Source organism: Bos indicus x Bos taurus, chromosome X (assembly GCF_003369695.1).
Source record: "Bos indicus x Bos taurus breed Angus x Brahman F1 hybrid chromosome X, Bos_hybrid_MaternalHap_v2.0, whole genome shotgun sequence".
NCBI classification, from domain to species: domain Eukaryota; kingdom Metazoa; phylum Chordata; class Mammalia; order Artiodactyla; family Bovidae; genus Bos; species Bos indicus x Bos taurus.
In genome coordinates, this window is record NC_040105.1 from 126,287,166 (window position 1) to 126,303,475 (window position 16,310).

Below are 16,310 nucleotides of genomic sequence, written 5' to 3' on the forward strand. Positions count from 1 at the left end.
TAACCACACGCGGCCTAAAATTCAGTTTTGTCTCTATCGAGCAGTGAGAAAAGCCAGGAATGATATGATGTCAGTTAAAAGCTGATGCAAATAGTACAGAATCTAAATAACAGTGGCATGAAGTCTACGTAGACTTGTTTTCTTTCCAAGCAACCACACATTTGACAGAAATGCCAGGACAACACAAATGCATATTTACCAAGTGTTCTTGGTCTGAATCAACACCAACCCTAAAAGAAAAACACAAAAGGCAAATGAGATCTTGAAGCAAAAAAAAAAAAAAAAAAAAAAAAAAAGCCCTATTCACATATGAGTACTCTTAGGCAACTATTTTTCTCAACACAGAAGCTATGAAATGACTAATATTTTTGTGCTTCTCAATGGCTGCTGCTGTAGACTTTTGGCTCCTGCCACTTTCCTTAGCAACAGCTTGACTCCTAAGGTAAGCAGGGTCTACTAACCTTCTCTTCCCGCAAGCCAATCCCACTTACCAGTTTCAGAAAAAATAACTTTTTCTTTTGTAACCAAGTCCACAATAAGCAGGAGTCAGGGCAAGCAGTGCTGCCCAGTGGCCGAATAAGAACTCTAGGGCAGTTCCACAAACAAGGTTGGCCCATTGCAGTTCCGAGAGGAAGCTGCATGTTTTCAGACCTCTCAGCTCTCCTGGCAACATTCTGTTATGATGACTGAAGAGAAGGTCCAATTCCAGGGTGTTTTTCCATAGGTGAATGGATAGCTATTAGCCTTGGTTCTTCATGACTCTTTTTTATCTGCTTTCAATATCTCAGGGAACAGCTTCATTATGAGAAGCTCTCTTTGACTCCTCTATCTCCTCAATCTGAGCACTCACCACCTCTGTTCATTCTCCCTCTAAACTGTCTCTCAGATCCTCTCTCCTTTCCATTTCAACTGCTCAAGCTGGGACCTCATTCTGACTCACAGCATCTGGAGCAACTGGCTGTAAGGGTCCCCTGCTGCCAGGCTCTCCCTGAGAGTTAGCCATCTCAAGCAGAGAGCTCACTGGCTTACTACCTTTACAAAAGTCTCTGAGACCAGCTTGTAACTCAGAGGGTCAGGTCTAAAGTCCTTTGTGTGGCATTCAAGACTCTTCAAATTAGCCACCCCTGCCACTCTGGCCCAGTTTTCCCCTCACCCTCGCCCAAACACCTGCTGGTAGTGAGACCCGACTGCTCCTTGCCCCAGACCCTGTCCTCTCCTGAGCTTCCATGTCTGTGCTTGTGCTGGTCCCTCTATTTGAACTGTATTGTCCCTTATTTTGTTCTCCTTTTTTGAGTTCCAAAGGAACCATTCTATGACCCCTTCAGTCAGGATCATTTTTCCTCTGGGCTTTTACAGTACTTTCTAATTCTTTTATTATAATACTTAGTATAGTAGAGTATAGTTATTTACCTGTCCGTCTCCCCAGATAAGACTGTGAGCTCCTTGAGGGTAAAGGTCATGTCCCAATTCATCTCTGTATCCCCAGAGTCTAGCACAGTACCTGACACACAATAGGTGCTCAAATGTTTATCGATTAAGGCCACTACTACAGACAACACAGAAAAAAATAGCAGTGTGAGAAGCTGCAGCAGGAGCAGCCTAGTAACACCAAAGGGAGGAAAATGATGCACGACCTTATCTGGAAGGCAAGAGAATCAGGGCCAAATACTTGAAAAACAGATGGTCATAACTAGATTCAGAATTCCAAGAAATGCTCGTTTCTTCTTTGTTAAGATGGCCAGAAGCTATTTAATACCTCCTTCGCCATATTAAACTCTAACCACATTTGTGTATCTCAAGTGACATCTAGTGGTCTTGACAACACAAGTTTAATTCTCAGATGCAAGAGTGTTGGAGGCCAAGTTAACGTAATAAACATTTATCAGAGCAGTTACCACCTGCCAGGCACTGTGCTAAGCATAGGGCATAGACACGATTTACACACAGCCCTGCCCTCCAGGAGTTCACAGACTGGTGGGAAAGACAGACATAACTACAGCGCAATCCCCAAGGGCTCTGCAGTCCAGAAGAGCTGGGTTCCAATCTGACCTCAGCTCCTTTCTAGCTGTTTGAACTTAGTCAAGTCATGCGGCCCTATGAACCACAGTTCTATCACCTGAGAAATGGGGGTGATGGCCCCCATGCAGAGTTGCTGCAAGAACTAAACAAGAAAATGTGTCTAAAGATTTTAAAACAGTGATACATCATTGTTGTTGTTCAGTCGCTCAGTTGTGTCCGACTCTTTCTGACCCTGTGGACTGCAGCAGGCCAGACTTCCCTGTCCTTCATCATTAACACTTGCTAAATGGTAACTCTTATAATAACATCATCATTACAAGGCTGACTGAAAACAGTGCTATAACAGACGTACTCTACAGTAAGCAGACAGAAGAGTGGTTCTGAGAGAAAAGAAGAGGGTGAAAGGAGGCGGTGTTTGAGCTATGTCGTTTCCTGGGAGTGGAAGAGCAATCCAGGCAGAGCCAACAATGTGAGCAAAGGTTCAGAGACGGGGAAGTGCAAACTATGTGTGGTACACAACAAGGAGCCAAAGGTGACTGTCACAAACTACGCAAAAGGACAGAGGAAGAGCTGGCTGGCTCTCACTCACTGAGGAGCCACTGTCCACACAACAGGACAGATGACATCACGTTCTTGCTGTGAAATCCTACAAGACAGCAACTGGATTTTATTTATTTTTAAACAGAAAGTTTATTTTTAAGACATTCTTGTTTTATTTATACTACATTTTCTTTTTAATGGCTACACTGGGTCTTCGTTGCTGCGTGAGGGTTTTCTCTAGTTGTGGCGAGTGGGGGCTACTCTCAAGTTGCGGTATATGGGCTTCTCATGCTGTGGTTTTTCTTGTTGTGGAGCACAGGCTCTAGGGCATCCAGGCTCAGTAGCTGTGGTGCACAGGCTTAGCTGCTCCAACGCATGTGGAATCTTGTCAGACCAGGGATCGAACCCCTGTCTCCTGCATTGGCAGGCGGATTCTTTACCACTGGACCACCAGGGAAGTTCCGAGTGGATTTTAAAATCCAAACTCCTTACTGTGTCCTACTAGAACCAATAGCAGGGCTCCACCGACCACGCCAAGTTGGTGCACCTCCTGCTTTTGTGAATAAAGTCTTGTGGGAGCATGGCCATGGCAACTGATTCATGTATTGTCTATGGGGCTTTCATGCTGGAGTTGAGTAGTTGAGACAGAGACCATATGGCCTTCAAAGCCTAAAATATTATTCTCTGGCCCCTGACAGGACACATTTGTCAAGCTCTGCCCCTAAAGGATCTTGCCCACCTTGTTTCCTACCTGCCTTTTGGTTACTATATTCCACCTAGGTGGGCTTTTTTCCTTTTCATTCAACAGGCTGTTTGTTCCTGCCTCAGAACCTTTGTACTTGCTCTCCCCTCTGCCTGGACCACTCTTCTTCCTGCTCACTGCTTAACTGGCATTATCTTGTCATTCAGGTATCCTAAGCTCCAATGTAACCTCAGAGACACCTTTCTTGAGCTCCATCGATAAAATGCACTCTATGCCCACCTACTATCATAGCACCTTGTTTGCCATCAGAGCATTTAACATCATCTAAAATAGTCATCTTCATTTACTTACTTGCCAGTTTACTATCTGTCTTCTCCCACTACAGTACAGACTTTATGAGACCAGAGACCTTTTCTATCTTGTTACTACCACTGTACCTCTCCAGATCAGGGTCTCTTAACCTTTGCAGTACCAACATTTTGGCTCAGATTACTCTTTGTTGTGGGGGCTGCTCTGTGTACTCGTGGGATGTTCAGCAGTATCCTTGGCTTCTACCAACAAGATGCCAGTAGCAGCCCCCTCTCTTTGACTGTGACAATCAGAAATGTTTCCAGGCACTGCCAAATGCCCCTGTGGGGAACTGCTGCCAGTTGACGGCCACTAAATTTCACCTTAAAACAGCACTGGGAACATGGCTGGTGCTAAGTTAGTATTCATTGAATAAATGAATAAAAGACACATTTGAAGTATTGTACTAAGAGCTTTACAGACATGAGCTCAGGAATCCTTACAACAACCCTGGAGGAAAGTACTGTCACACATGTTACCAATGGGGAAGCTGAGGCTTAGAAAGGTTAAAGAACTTGCTCAGGATCACAGAATTACTAAACAAAGGGGCAAGAACTCAAAGTCAAGCCTAATCCTGCATATATGTTAAAACTGAAGGACTTTTTAGTATTCTCACAATTATACTCAACAAATTTGGGGGGAGGTAAGAGAAATTTAAATTCCAGTCTCTGCAAAGAGGCCAAAAAACCCCCAAACAACAACATTAATAATAGTTAACCTAAGACTGTATGATAATGTATACAACTGAATGCCAAACAGGACAGGCAAGATGGGGCCAAAGAGCTTGCAAAGCTGGTGAGGTGGATTCAGCTTTATGTGAGTAGGTAGGTTTTGGGGGAGCTTTTTCTGGGGGGTGGGGTAAACATGGGTATTTGGTTTAGTACGTGTGAAAGGCAATGAGGGAAGAGAACTGATTCTACCTAAACACTGAGATTCCACTTAAGAGTGTTATTTTTCCTAAATTATCTTACATTTAGCTTTGGCTTTGTTTTCCTTAGTAGAATAAGGAAGAACGTTTGTTTTAAAACTCTTGAGGAAAAAAAAGGAGTTTAATCCTTCCAAAATGGACCATCCTCATTTCTTGATACAGAGGTCTAGGACAAATCAAGTGAGATTGGAGGCTCCTCTGTCCACCATTAATGGTATTTATGAGCTTGAACAACTAGAAACTTTTAAAGCCTCTATTTCCCCACTTGTAAAATGGAGTGATTGTGATTAGATAAATATATCAAATGCACTTAGCACAATGCCCAGCACATAGAAGGTGTTCAACAAATGCCAGGTCCTCCCTAAAGTAATAATCAGGGTTACAAGAACATTATTTTGATGTATTTTTAATTATCCACAATAACAGCACAGGAATTGTAATAAAAGGATTAGAACAGTAAAGAGAAAGACAATCATAACAATATTCAAAGTCTGATTTAGGGCTGGTTGCTATTTAGAGTATTAAAAGAAAGGCATAAAATGGAGAATGGACTCTGTAAGATGTGAAAGAAATACTATTTTCTCTAATGAACCTTACACATTATGGAAGCTCAGTAGCTCTCAAGATCTATGAAGTTACAGCAAACACAGAAGTAAAACCTACAACGGCTTTAACTATAGACTGCTGTACCCATGGAAACAAATGCAGAACTCCTGAGATACAACAGAGCTTTTTCCAACTGAATACAGTAACTAGTGTGCATTCAAGACTAAGATCTTACAACCTTGGCCTTGGATTGTCAGGTCAGAAACAGTGCTGATCATGAAGATAAGAAAGAATGATAATATCTAGTTATTGATTTGGGCTGGGATAAATTGGACTGTCTCATATGCTGCAGATACAAGAAAATTTTTGATCCAGTTTGGAGATAAGAATAATAAGCCTTAAATATATGCATATCCCTTGACCAAGCAATTCGACTTCTAGGAATGCATCCTAAGGAAATAGCCAAGTGCACATTGGTACATGCATTTCCAAACACTCACACTGTTAATCATAGTAAGAGCAAAATTCTCAGCCGTAATAACAAAAACCTAAAAACAACACAAAAGTCCAATGGTAGAGATTTGGTTAATAAATTACAATATAAGCAGCCATTAAAATAATGATATTTACTAACATAAATGTCTATGCTATATTATATTTAAAAATCAGTTTATAAGAGTACCTACAGTGTTGCCTCTTTTTGTTAAAAAAAATACATGGAGCAGAGCAAGAGGTCTGGAAAGACATCCCTCCAAGTGTTAACAATAGTTTTTATCCTTCCTTTGCATATTTTCCATTTTTTCTGTGCTACATGTTATATACTTATTATAAGGAAGAAATGAAATATTAGGGACTTATCTAAGCTTAAAATTCTCTCATGGTTAAAAGAAAAATAACACAAATTACATTTTAATACTAAAATGAGGTCCCCAATCAATACATACCTTATATGCAAACATGACAGCATGGCAGTGGTGCCACCACCAAATACCCACACAGTAAAAAACACAATCAGAAGTGTGGTGCTGAACATCATCTGCCGGGCATAAGTGGCCGTATCTCGAATGGCCAAGGCAAACGCCATCGCGCCACGAAGGCCTACAAGGGAATAGGAGGAGGACAACATGAACTTCATAAATTCAAAGACATAAGGTACATTCTGAGACCTTAGAATAGCATGAACAAACACATATTTCAACATACGTAGGTATATACAACCAAATACAAAAAGAATTAGTAGATGATACTCACAAGCATTGATCATTTAATAATTTTTTAAACTCTATTGTAAAATGTACTTACACTAAAGTTCACTCTTTCGGGTGTACAGTTCCGTAAGTTTTGACAAATGTATAGAGGTGTGTGACCACTACCACAACCGAGACACAGTGGTTTCATCACCCCTCTCCCAAATTCCTTTGTGCTACCTTCTTTTTGGTCTAACTTCTCATAATCTTACCACACTCTTGGTAACTATTGATTTTCTCTGCATTGCTGGGTTTTTGTCTTTTTGAGGATGTCATGTAAATGGAACATACAGAATGAAACCATTTGAGCCTGGCTTCTTTCGCTCAGCACAATGCCTCTGAGGTCCATATATGTTCTATGTATCACTGGTTTGTTCTTTTTAGCACTGAGGAATATTCCATGGCATGGAGGTGCCATTATTTTGCATACTCCCTCACTCACTGGAAGACAGACAATTGGGCTGTATCCAGGTTTTGGCAATTATGAAGAGAACTGCCATAAACATGCACATAGATTTTTGTGTGAAAATGTGTTCATCTTTACCTCCTCCACTACACTTAACATAGTTCTGAACTGGGAATTTGGAACCAGAACATGAGAAAACTCCCACAGAAAGGAATGGGACACTTTTAAAAAGGATGTTTTATTGGAGGCTGTGATTTCAATGTTTAAGGGAGTCTAATATATTATCTTTGGAAGGGCTGATGCTAAAGCTGAAACTCCAATACTTTGGCCACCTCATGCAAAGAGTCATTGGAAAAGACTCTGATGCTGGGAGGGACTGGGGGCAGGAGGAGAAGGGGACGACAGAGGATGAGATGGATGGATGGCATCGCCGACTCTATGGACATGAGTTTGGGTGAACTCCAGGAGTTGGTGATGGACAGGGAGGCCTGGCGTGCTGTGATTCATGGGGTCGCAAAGAGTCAGACACAACTGAGCAACTGAACTGCACTGAATATATTATTGGCGTATTATTTCCATCTAAAATCAGACTCGTATATGCACGGTGAGTTGTTTACTGGAGGAGGCAAGAAATAGAGAGTTAAAACTTACCAGCAAACATCATCATGTGTTGAAAATTTGATCCAATCTTACTTCTTCTACCCAAATTAAGTAAGAGGGACAAGGGGTAAATATTGGCAGCTCTTCCCAAGAAAATAGCAATCTAAAATTATTAATACGTTAAGGATAATTCTTTTTATTGTTAACGTTATTTAGACCATGCATTCCTATCACTGGACTTTTGTACTATTTCTAGGATTTTGCTATTATGGCTAACGATTGAGGGGGGAGCCACCTGGGTCCCTAAGAACAAGGACAACTCCCTAAGGATGGTTACAAGGCTGTGCGGGTCCCTGGTGACTTTGTGGAGCAGAGCCTGCTACACCAGTTCAGACTTTTATATGAGAGAGAAATACATTTCTATCTTTTTTAAACTTTGGTTAACTTTGGTAATTGCCACATGAAACCAAACCTATATCCTAACAAATACAGCCAGAAGGAGAACAAGTATCTCCTGCTAAGAGTCAATTTCCATGGTAGGATTCTGTTTTGAGGAATTTCAACTCTTAACAGACTCAAAAACCTACAGAAAATATTTAGCCTTGGTGCTGGGTAAGTACTGTGGATTCAAGCCACTTGACTGCTTAAAAATTTCTCAAAGACTAGCAGGATATGAAGTTACTGATCTCATGGGAGTCTTCAAGTCAAGGTTCTTCTCTTATGAATAAGGCTTTATCTGTTTCTGCCTGAAGTTCATTCTCAGAAGACTAAGACTCGGTAGAATAGTATTTCAGTAATACTTCAGTTTCTAACACAGATCCTACTTAGAGTTTTAACTAAGAAAATATTTCCAACAATCTCTTTTGGCAGAATCTTCATTCTGAGGTGGTTTCTTAAAATACTACTTCTTTTGAAAATCACTAATTCAAACATCCCACTCTCTGACCACAATTTTTCTTTCCATGTTTCACATCCATCTATTGCAGATAATTCTTCCATTTCACTGGGACCTCCAGTCCAAAGACCCCTCTGCTTTTCCATCAGTCAGTCCTCTCCCTTCTTCATTTCCTTTTCTAGACGCATCTTAATAAAACTCTTTCCAATACTCAGCAATCCCTTTCCCCTCTGTTTTCACTGCACCAACTTGACAAAACTCCAAATTCAGATGGACTCAGCTATCTGTTTTCTCCATGCTTATAGCTAAATAGTCCTGGATAAAGTAATACAACAGGGCAGGCTGACTCTACTTTAAGATTTATTCCTCAAACTCAAATGGGTTCCTAACACCGCTCAGCGATTCTACTGCATTTCTTTGCTCAATGCACTTTTCTACTCTCTGCAACAACTATTTCCTCAAAACTCCTATCATCTATGGGAGCCAGCCTCCTAGAGGGTTCCCTAGTATTCACACCCTTGTGTAGTCTCAGCTCACACTTTACCAGGGTTTATGTGTGATCAACAGAAAACAGCAGAAGGCAGATGGCACACTGTCTCCAAGACTAGGTCATAAAAGGCCCTTTGCACTCCATCTTGGTGCTCTCTCATCTCACTCTATTCCCCTGGGGAAGCTATGTTGTGAGTTGCCCCATGGAGAGGTCCATGTGGAGAAGAACTGAAGCCTCCAGCTAACAGCCATGTCAGTGAGCTTGGGGTGGCTCCTCCATCCCCAGTCAAGTCTTGAGAGAGTACAGTCCCAGCCCAGAGCATGATTATAACCTCATGAGGGATACTGGAGCCTGCCAACTTAACCTGCCAGTTAAGTTGCTTCTGGATTCCAGACTCTCAGAAACTGCAAAATAACATGTTTGTTGTTTTAAGCTGCTAAATTTTAGGGTAATTTGTTACATAATAGATAACTGATAGGCCACCTGCTCCTATCTCACTTTCAGCAGATGATCTCACCTCCTGCTTTTCAGATAAAAATAGAAGTAATCAGAGAAATGCCATCTTGGAAATGTACATACTTCATCTCTACATACTCTACCTTCTCCTGGAACAATGGCGGAACTGTGCTTCTTCCCTCTGGAGGCCCATCCCTCCCCATGTGCTTTGGACTCCATCTCTTCCTGCCTTCTTGTGAAGTTGGCACTATTGCTTGCTCTCTTTCATGTAATCAGTGTCTCCTTTTCAACTAGGATTTAAAAACTCAATGAGAAAGAGAAAAAGAAGGGTGGTGGAGAGGGAAAGAGTGGGCAAGCCTCCTTCCATCTTTCATCATCTTTCAACTACTGCCCTGTGGCACAGACTGCAAACTGCTCTCCATCATCCAATCTCTCTTTCTTCCCTTCAGTAACAGAGGACAAACAGTTTTATCTTTTGGAGTTGGCAGAATGGTAAGAGACTTTTTCTTGTCATTTCAATCTGTCAGTATTATTTGTGCAATAAACAAAAACGTAAATAGCATAGACTAGATAAAAGAGTTGAAATCCTTATTTACTTCGCTCAGAGGAAAATATTATATATATTATTATACATATTATTTATATTAAAAATATATGTATCCTTATCAATTCTTATCAATCTTATCAATTCTTATCAATCATCCGACCCCCAAGAAAACACGTGCAAATCTCAATTTAAAAAGAAGTTTCCAAAACAGAATACATAATAAAGGATACAAATGCTCCTACTACAAATGTTGGGTTAAAGACATGGTTCTGGAAGGTGAACAGTGTCAGTCCCATGTAGGAGAAGATGAAATTCTCTGCCAAGAAATTGAGAAGCTCAAACAACTGAAACGAAATTTCAAAAGGTTAGTCCAGTAAAAATCTACATTAATTTGAAAACATGAGTATTACTAAGATATTGAAACAGATACTTCAAATATGTAATGTTCATGTATATCCTCCAAAACATGCGATTCAGAGGGAAGCAAATGTAGAGATGACATTTCTGGTCCCACAGAAAAAGCCATAAATGTTTCCCCTTCACTTGCCCAATCAACTTCCCTTCTTCAATTCCCATATTCAGTCATTCTCACCCTCATCCTCCAAACCCTGCCAATTTTTTTTTTTGGAATGTTCTTGGTTGTCTCAGCCACTGCGTTAGTCTAACTTTCATCACTTCCCATCGATACTGCTGGGGATGGACCCTAAGTGGTATCCCTGCCACCCTCGACTTCTACACCCTGACTCAATTAATTCCTAAATATGGCAGGTCCCAGACACTTCCCTCTTTACAGGCTGTAAGACCCAGTTCAAATCATTTTATCCTGGTACAGAGTGCTTCATGACAACTCTCACACCAGCTTGCCATGTGATTTCACTTTTTACATGGGTCTCAGCCCTCACTAAGAGAGTGAGGGCTTGCACATTATAGTCCTGTGCTCTGTTCCCTGCCCTGCTACCTGCCCACCTCCACCTGTTTACATCACTGTGATGAAAAGGCCACAACTAGAAGCATGAAAATTATAAAAGGAAAAATCTCATTTATAAAGGCAAATAAACAGTAAAGGTAATAAATCAACCATATATAAAGCTAGTAGGAAGGTTAAAAGACAAAGGTAGTAAAATAATCTATATCTGCAATAAGAGACAAAACAAAATGATGTAAAATATGATATCAAAAACAGTAAACATGGCAAGGGGGGGAAATGCATTTGAACTTAAGAGATCAGCAAATATATGCACCCCAACGTTCACGGCAGCATTATTAACAACAGCCGAGATATAGAAGCAACCTGACTGCCTATTAATAAATGAATGGATAAGATGTGGTGTACACACACACACACACACAATGGAATATTACTCAACCGTGAAAAGGAATTAAAATTTGCCATTTGCAACAATACGGATGGACCTAGTGGGTACTATGCTAAATGAAATAAGTCAGAGAAAGACAAATACTATGTGACCTCACTTATATGTGAATTCTAAAAACAAAGAATAAAAAACAGAAACAGAGTTATAGATACAGAGAACAAACAGATGGTGGCCAGAGGGGATAGAGTTGGGGGAAGAAAAGAAATAGGTGATGGAGATTAAGAGGTACAAATTTTAAGTTGCCAAATAAATGAGTCATGGGATGAAAGGCACAGTTTGGGGAATATAGTCAATAATAAGGTATTATCTTTTATCATGGTGATTATTTTGAAATGTACATAAAAACCAAATTGCTATGCTGTATAAGAGGAACTAACATAGTGTTACAGGCCTCCCCAGTGGCTCAGCGGTAAAGGATCACCAGCAATGCAGGAGCCACAGGAGGTGTGGGTTCAAGAAGATCCCCTAGAGGAGGGCATGGCAATACACTCCAGTATTCTTTCCTAGAGAATCCCATGGACAAAGGAGCCTGATGGGCTACAGTCTACAGGGTCACAAAGAGTCAGACATGATTGAAGTGACTGAGCATACACATACAACACAGTGTCATAGGTCAATTATACTTCAAAAATAAACTAACTCATAGAAAAAAGACATCAGATGTGTGGTTACCAAACGCAAGTTGTAGGGAGAGGGGAACTGGATAGAGGAAATAAAAAGGTACAAACTTTCAGTTATGAGATAAACAAGTACTAGGGATGTAATGCATAATATGATAAATATAATTAACACTGTGATATGTTATATATGAAAGTTGTTAAGAGTAAATCCTAAGAGTTCTCATCACAAGAAAAAACTTTTCCTATTTCTTTAATTTTGTATCTATACGACATGATGTGGTCACTATTTCATGAGGTATACAGATCAAACCATTACTCTGTACACTTTAAACTTAAGACAGTGCTGTATGCCAATTATAACTCAATAAAACTAGAAGAAAAAAAGCTATTAGAGGAAAACAAGGAAAAGAAGCTAACTGACCATTGGAATCACAATAGTAACAGCCCCTGGCTACTCTGCTGATCTATCTCTACCCTAAAAGCTGTCACCCTTCAATCTGCCAGTCTCATCTATTTCTGGAGCCAACAGAAGAGGAACTGAAGTGAGCAGACATCACTTTGAACAGAACAAAGATTATTTTAAAGTAAAAAAAAAACTGTTTTGCTGCAAAAAAAGTTTATTGACAAACTATAGTTTCTCTTACCTGTTTAGTTCTATGCTGAGACTCTGTGGACAAGTTGTTGTACGTATAATGGGCCTGTGTGATGCCACAAAACAACACTGCAACCACACCTATAAAGACAATGAGTTCCGAGTTCACATCAAAGGCGTGTTCCCAACTTTTATACTAAGGATCTTATTCATAGAAGTAAATTAGATGTTTAGTGTTAAATTTTTCAGTTGTGACTCACTTTGTCGAGAGGAACCGCTTCCACTGAAAATCTTTTACATTCTAAAATGATAGCATAAATGCCAACCCTAACAAGAGTGCTCAAACACTAGAGGAGTTGGTCCACACATAGAAAAAACATCACTGGCTAAGTCACTCCCTATAAGGGTTTACAATTAAAAGGAGAAAGTAACCTACCTGTGAAACCCCATGCTTCAGCTAAGAGGAAGGTACTCCAGGACATCAAGAAGAACAGGCCCGTCTCCAACAGCTGGAACTCTCGTAATTTGGTGAACTTTGTCACGTAAGACTGTCAAGGTTGATAACAAGATCTCATAATACAGAAGTGTTACTAGAAAAAATAATAGTTGAAGCAAGGCAAGCCTGAAAGCAGAAGGATTCTCTAGTCTCTAACACAAAAGTCACAGAATAAGGAGGCACCAAAGTGAAGAAATTCTGAACACAAGCATTGTACTAAGGAGTCAGCAGTCCTCCCTTCCATGAGGAAGCTCTACAGCTTAGTCCATCCAATTGTTTTATGGGTATCACATGCTTTGTTAGAAACCATGCAGTAAGGAACAGTGTGTGTGCGTGCTCAGTAACTCAGTTGTGTCTGACTCTTCTGAGACCCATGGACTATAGTCCACCAGGCTCCCCTGTCAACGGAATTTTCCAGGCAAGAATACTGGAGTGGGTTGCCTTCCTAATCCAAGTAAAGAACAAACATGACAGTAAAGGACAGGAGTGACAGATCAGATACACAATATGCCAACTCTATTAATTTGAGACCCAAAGCAAGACAGCTTCCATAATAATAGCAATTTATACCTAGTAAAAATGTCATTTTCATGAGATTTGATGTTTAATCCTCTCTGTGATGTAGAGTATCCCATGAGGAAACTGAGGCATGTCACTCACTCATACTAGTATAACAAGTATTTGATAGTTGCCAGTGGAAGGGCCTGTATCAAGCTGTGGCAAATCTCAGCCTGTAGTCTACATTCCCTTCAACAAATGTGTACTACAACACAATGATAAAGTTCCTCAAGGAACTTAGGCTAGGAAAGAGATACTAGCTGGCCTGGTCCTTCTTCAGAACTGTTTTCACTGTCCCTTTAAGGCTCAGTGTGCCTGAAAAAAAGCCCTAAGACAAGCTTCTTCCAGAACAAAACTAAGTACAGAAAATGAATATATTCTTGGAAAAGTATTTGTTTTCTATGAAAGTACCTTGAAAGTTCTGGAGCTGGAAGCTCTTTAGAGATCAAATCCTACTCATCTTCCACGCTCTCCTCACCCTCCACCTTCCTACACTGAGGTCCCATGGAGTGCAGTGCCAGCAATTCTTCTATATTAGGAGTTCCAAAAGGCAGACACCACAAGAGGCCTTGTTTATCTGTGATACACAGGGCATAGCATGTGGTATATAACAGATAATCAAGAAATTTTTTTGAAGAATTAAAAGCTTGATATAAAACAGAAAATTGAAGTTCCAGAAGTTTAGGTATACTTGCACTTAAAGAATCCAATAACAGAAGATTTAGATTCATTTATTAAACTGTCATTTTCTATTATATTTTAACTTATGAACGTGAAACTGCAATGACTAAGAAAAAAAGAAAAATTTTTGAATGAATACAAGAATGACTGGCTCAATGTTTCTAAAAGCAAACTAGTGGTAATGTGTAGGACTTGAGAGCATAAGGTTAAAATCGGTGAGAGCTAAGATGAACTCCCATCTATCCTAAGCCGGGAACTTTATTTTATTCAATTGGTATCAAGATCATACATTCCTATTCGTCCTATTAAATGAAGAGCAAAAGGATGCCAGGCTGAACAGCCACATGGAACACCCAAGGGGCTCTTTGGAAAATATCTACCTTTATATCAATTCAATCTGCTGCTGCTGTTGCCGCTAAGTCACTTCAGTTGTGTCCGACTCTGTGCGACCCCATAGACGGCAGCCCACTAGGCTCCTCTGTCCCTGGGATTCTCCAGGCAAGAATACTGGAGTGGGTTGCCATTTCCTTCTCCAATGCGTGAAAGTGAAGTCGCTCAGTCGTGCCCGACTCTTAGCGACCTCATGGACTGGAGCCCACCAGGCTCCTCCATCCATGGGATTTTCCAGGCAAGAGTACCAGAGTGGGGTGCCATCGCCTTCTCCCTTAAAATTCACCCCCAAAAGGTCACTATGTCTAAACAGAACTCCATAGTGAGTGTTTAAGGGCATGAAGCCCTACACAAAGCAATGAAATTCTTTTATTTATTTACTGGTAAAGATGATTGCCTAATTCAAACCAAGCACTTGCTTATAAGGTTAATAATTATAACATGATGTCAATTGCAGAAGTAGGTGAGACCACGGAACACAGTATTACATTACTCTGTAAAGTTAACAAGAAAAGATAAGTATAATAAAAGGATATTAAAGCTGTCACCACTCCAGTAGCAGCACCCATCGCGAAAGAGCCACTGAAGATTCCAAGGAAAATCCCAATAGACTTGAACATGGCTGTGACATCAAAGGTGTGGCTGTTGTCTCCAGCTGGCTGGTATGCTACTATTGAGCTACGAAAGAGAAAGAAATGGCTCTTTCTTCGAGAAGCAACTTTTACTTTTAAAACATTATCTAAAAAATTTTAAAAATTACCTAGTGTCAAGCTTGATGATGAAATAAGAGGGGGTAAAACCCCAAAACTTTGGATTTGAATTGCCAAAATAAGGACCAAAGGTTACCAAAACATGCTGCAGTGGATCAGCTAACAAGAAAACTCAGCTTTTGTTAAGTGACAATTTCAGGAGGTAGAACATGTTATTCAGTAAGATCCTCTTTATGAAGGTCGAACCAAGCCTTTTCCTCCCATCTCAAGATACCATGCAGCACTATTCTTTTGTGACTGTTTACTTACTGGTACCGAGTGCCTAAAAGCCCTAACGTACTAATAATATGAACAAACTCATGAAAAATTCCCCACGTTTCCAACACAGTATGCATAAAAATATAAAGAACACTGTTCAATACTCAATCCAGTCACATTTTGTTTTTCCTATGGGAAAAATAAAAAGGATGACTAAAGAACCCTTTCAACTTTTAGAATACCAGATGGCCCAGAACCTCCTATCTATTCACTCACTGAAATGGACTTTTATAGATAGAAGGGCTTGAAAGGCCTTCCAAGGAGTTAAGAGTCCACTCAACAGTACTTTTAGCATACCCAGCTGAATCCTTCACCTAAACTTCTGAAAGAAAGTCACTCTGTAAGAGGCCAAGACAGGTAATTAGAAGGGACACTCTCCATCTTGAACTCACAGTCTAAATCTGGTCTAAAAATACTTCTTTTGAAACAGTTGCCCCAGGAACTAAACACAGCTGAGAAAATCACTCTTGCTAGTGGGTCTCTGGCAAAAGCACCTACCATTACTAAGTCAGTTTTCATCACAGTTAATTGAGTACCAGTGTTTATATAATGAATCCAGACTCAAAGACATCACACAAGTCATGTCAAAGAAAAGAAGCAGAAGAAACACATTCCTAAGAATATAATGAATTCTCCCCGTGGTTATTGCTGATTTTTGTTTTTTCTGATTCGAGGCTAAAAAATGACATTGCTATACCACGTACACGAAGTTCTCTTCACACCTCCCTAGTTAAGTTAAAAAACAAAACAAAACCTAAGACCAAGCTAACATTTCCTAATTTTACCTATCTTATTGAAGTATAACTCCAATATGAATTTCTGGTAATGGAATATAGAAATTTCT

General features: G+C 40.1%; 1 protein-coding gene across 2 annotated transcripts in view; it reads right to left on the minus strand.

Moving 5' to 3' along the window:
* Positions 1-16,310, minus strand: part of SLC9A6 (solute carrier family 9 member A6) — a 50,895-nt gene that overhangs the window by 15,726 nt on the left and 18,859 nt on the right. For both annotated transcript variants that reach the window (XM_027533631.1, XM_027533632.1), the window contains 7 exons: positions 14,975-15,116; positions 12,750-12,855; positions 12,366-12,454; positions 9,956-10,069; positions 7,389-7,500; positions 6,029-6,182; positions 200-230 (listed from right to left, as the gene is read on the minus strand). In XM_027533631.1, coding sequence (XP_027389432.1) covers positions 200-230; positions 6,029-6,182; positions 7,389-7,500; positions 9,956-10,069; positions 12,366-12,454; positions 12,750-12,855; positions 14,975-15,116 — 748 coding nt within the window. The remainder of the gene's footprint in view (positions 1-199; positions 231-6,028; positions 6,183-7,388; positions 7,501-9,955; positions 10,070-12,365; positions 12,455-12,749; positions 12,856-14,974; positions 15,117-16,310) is intronic.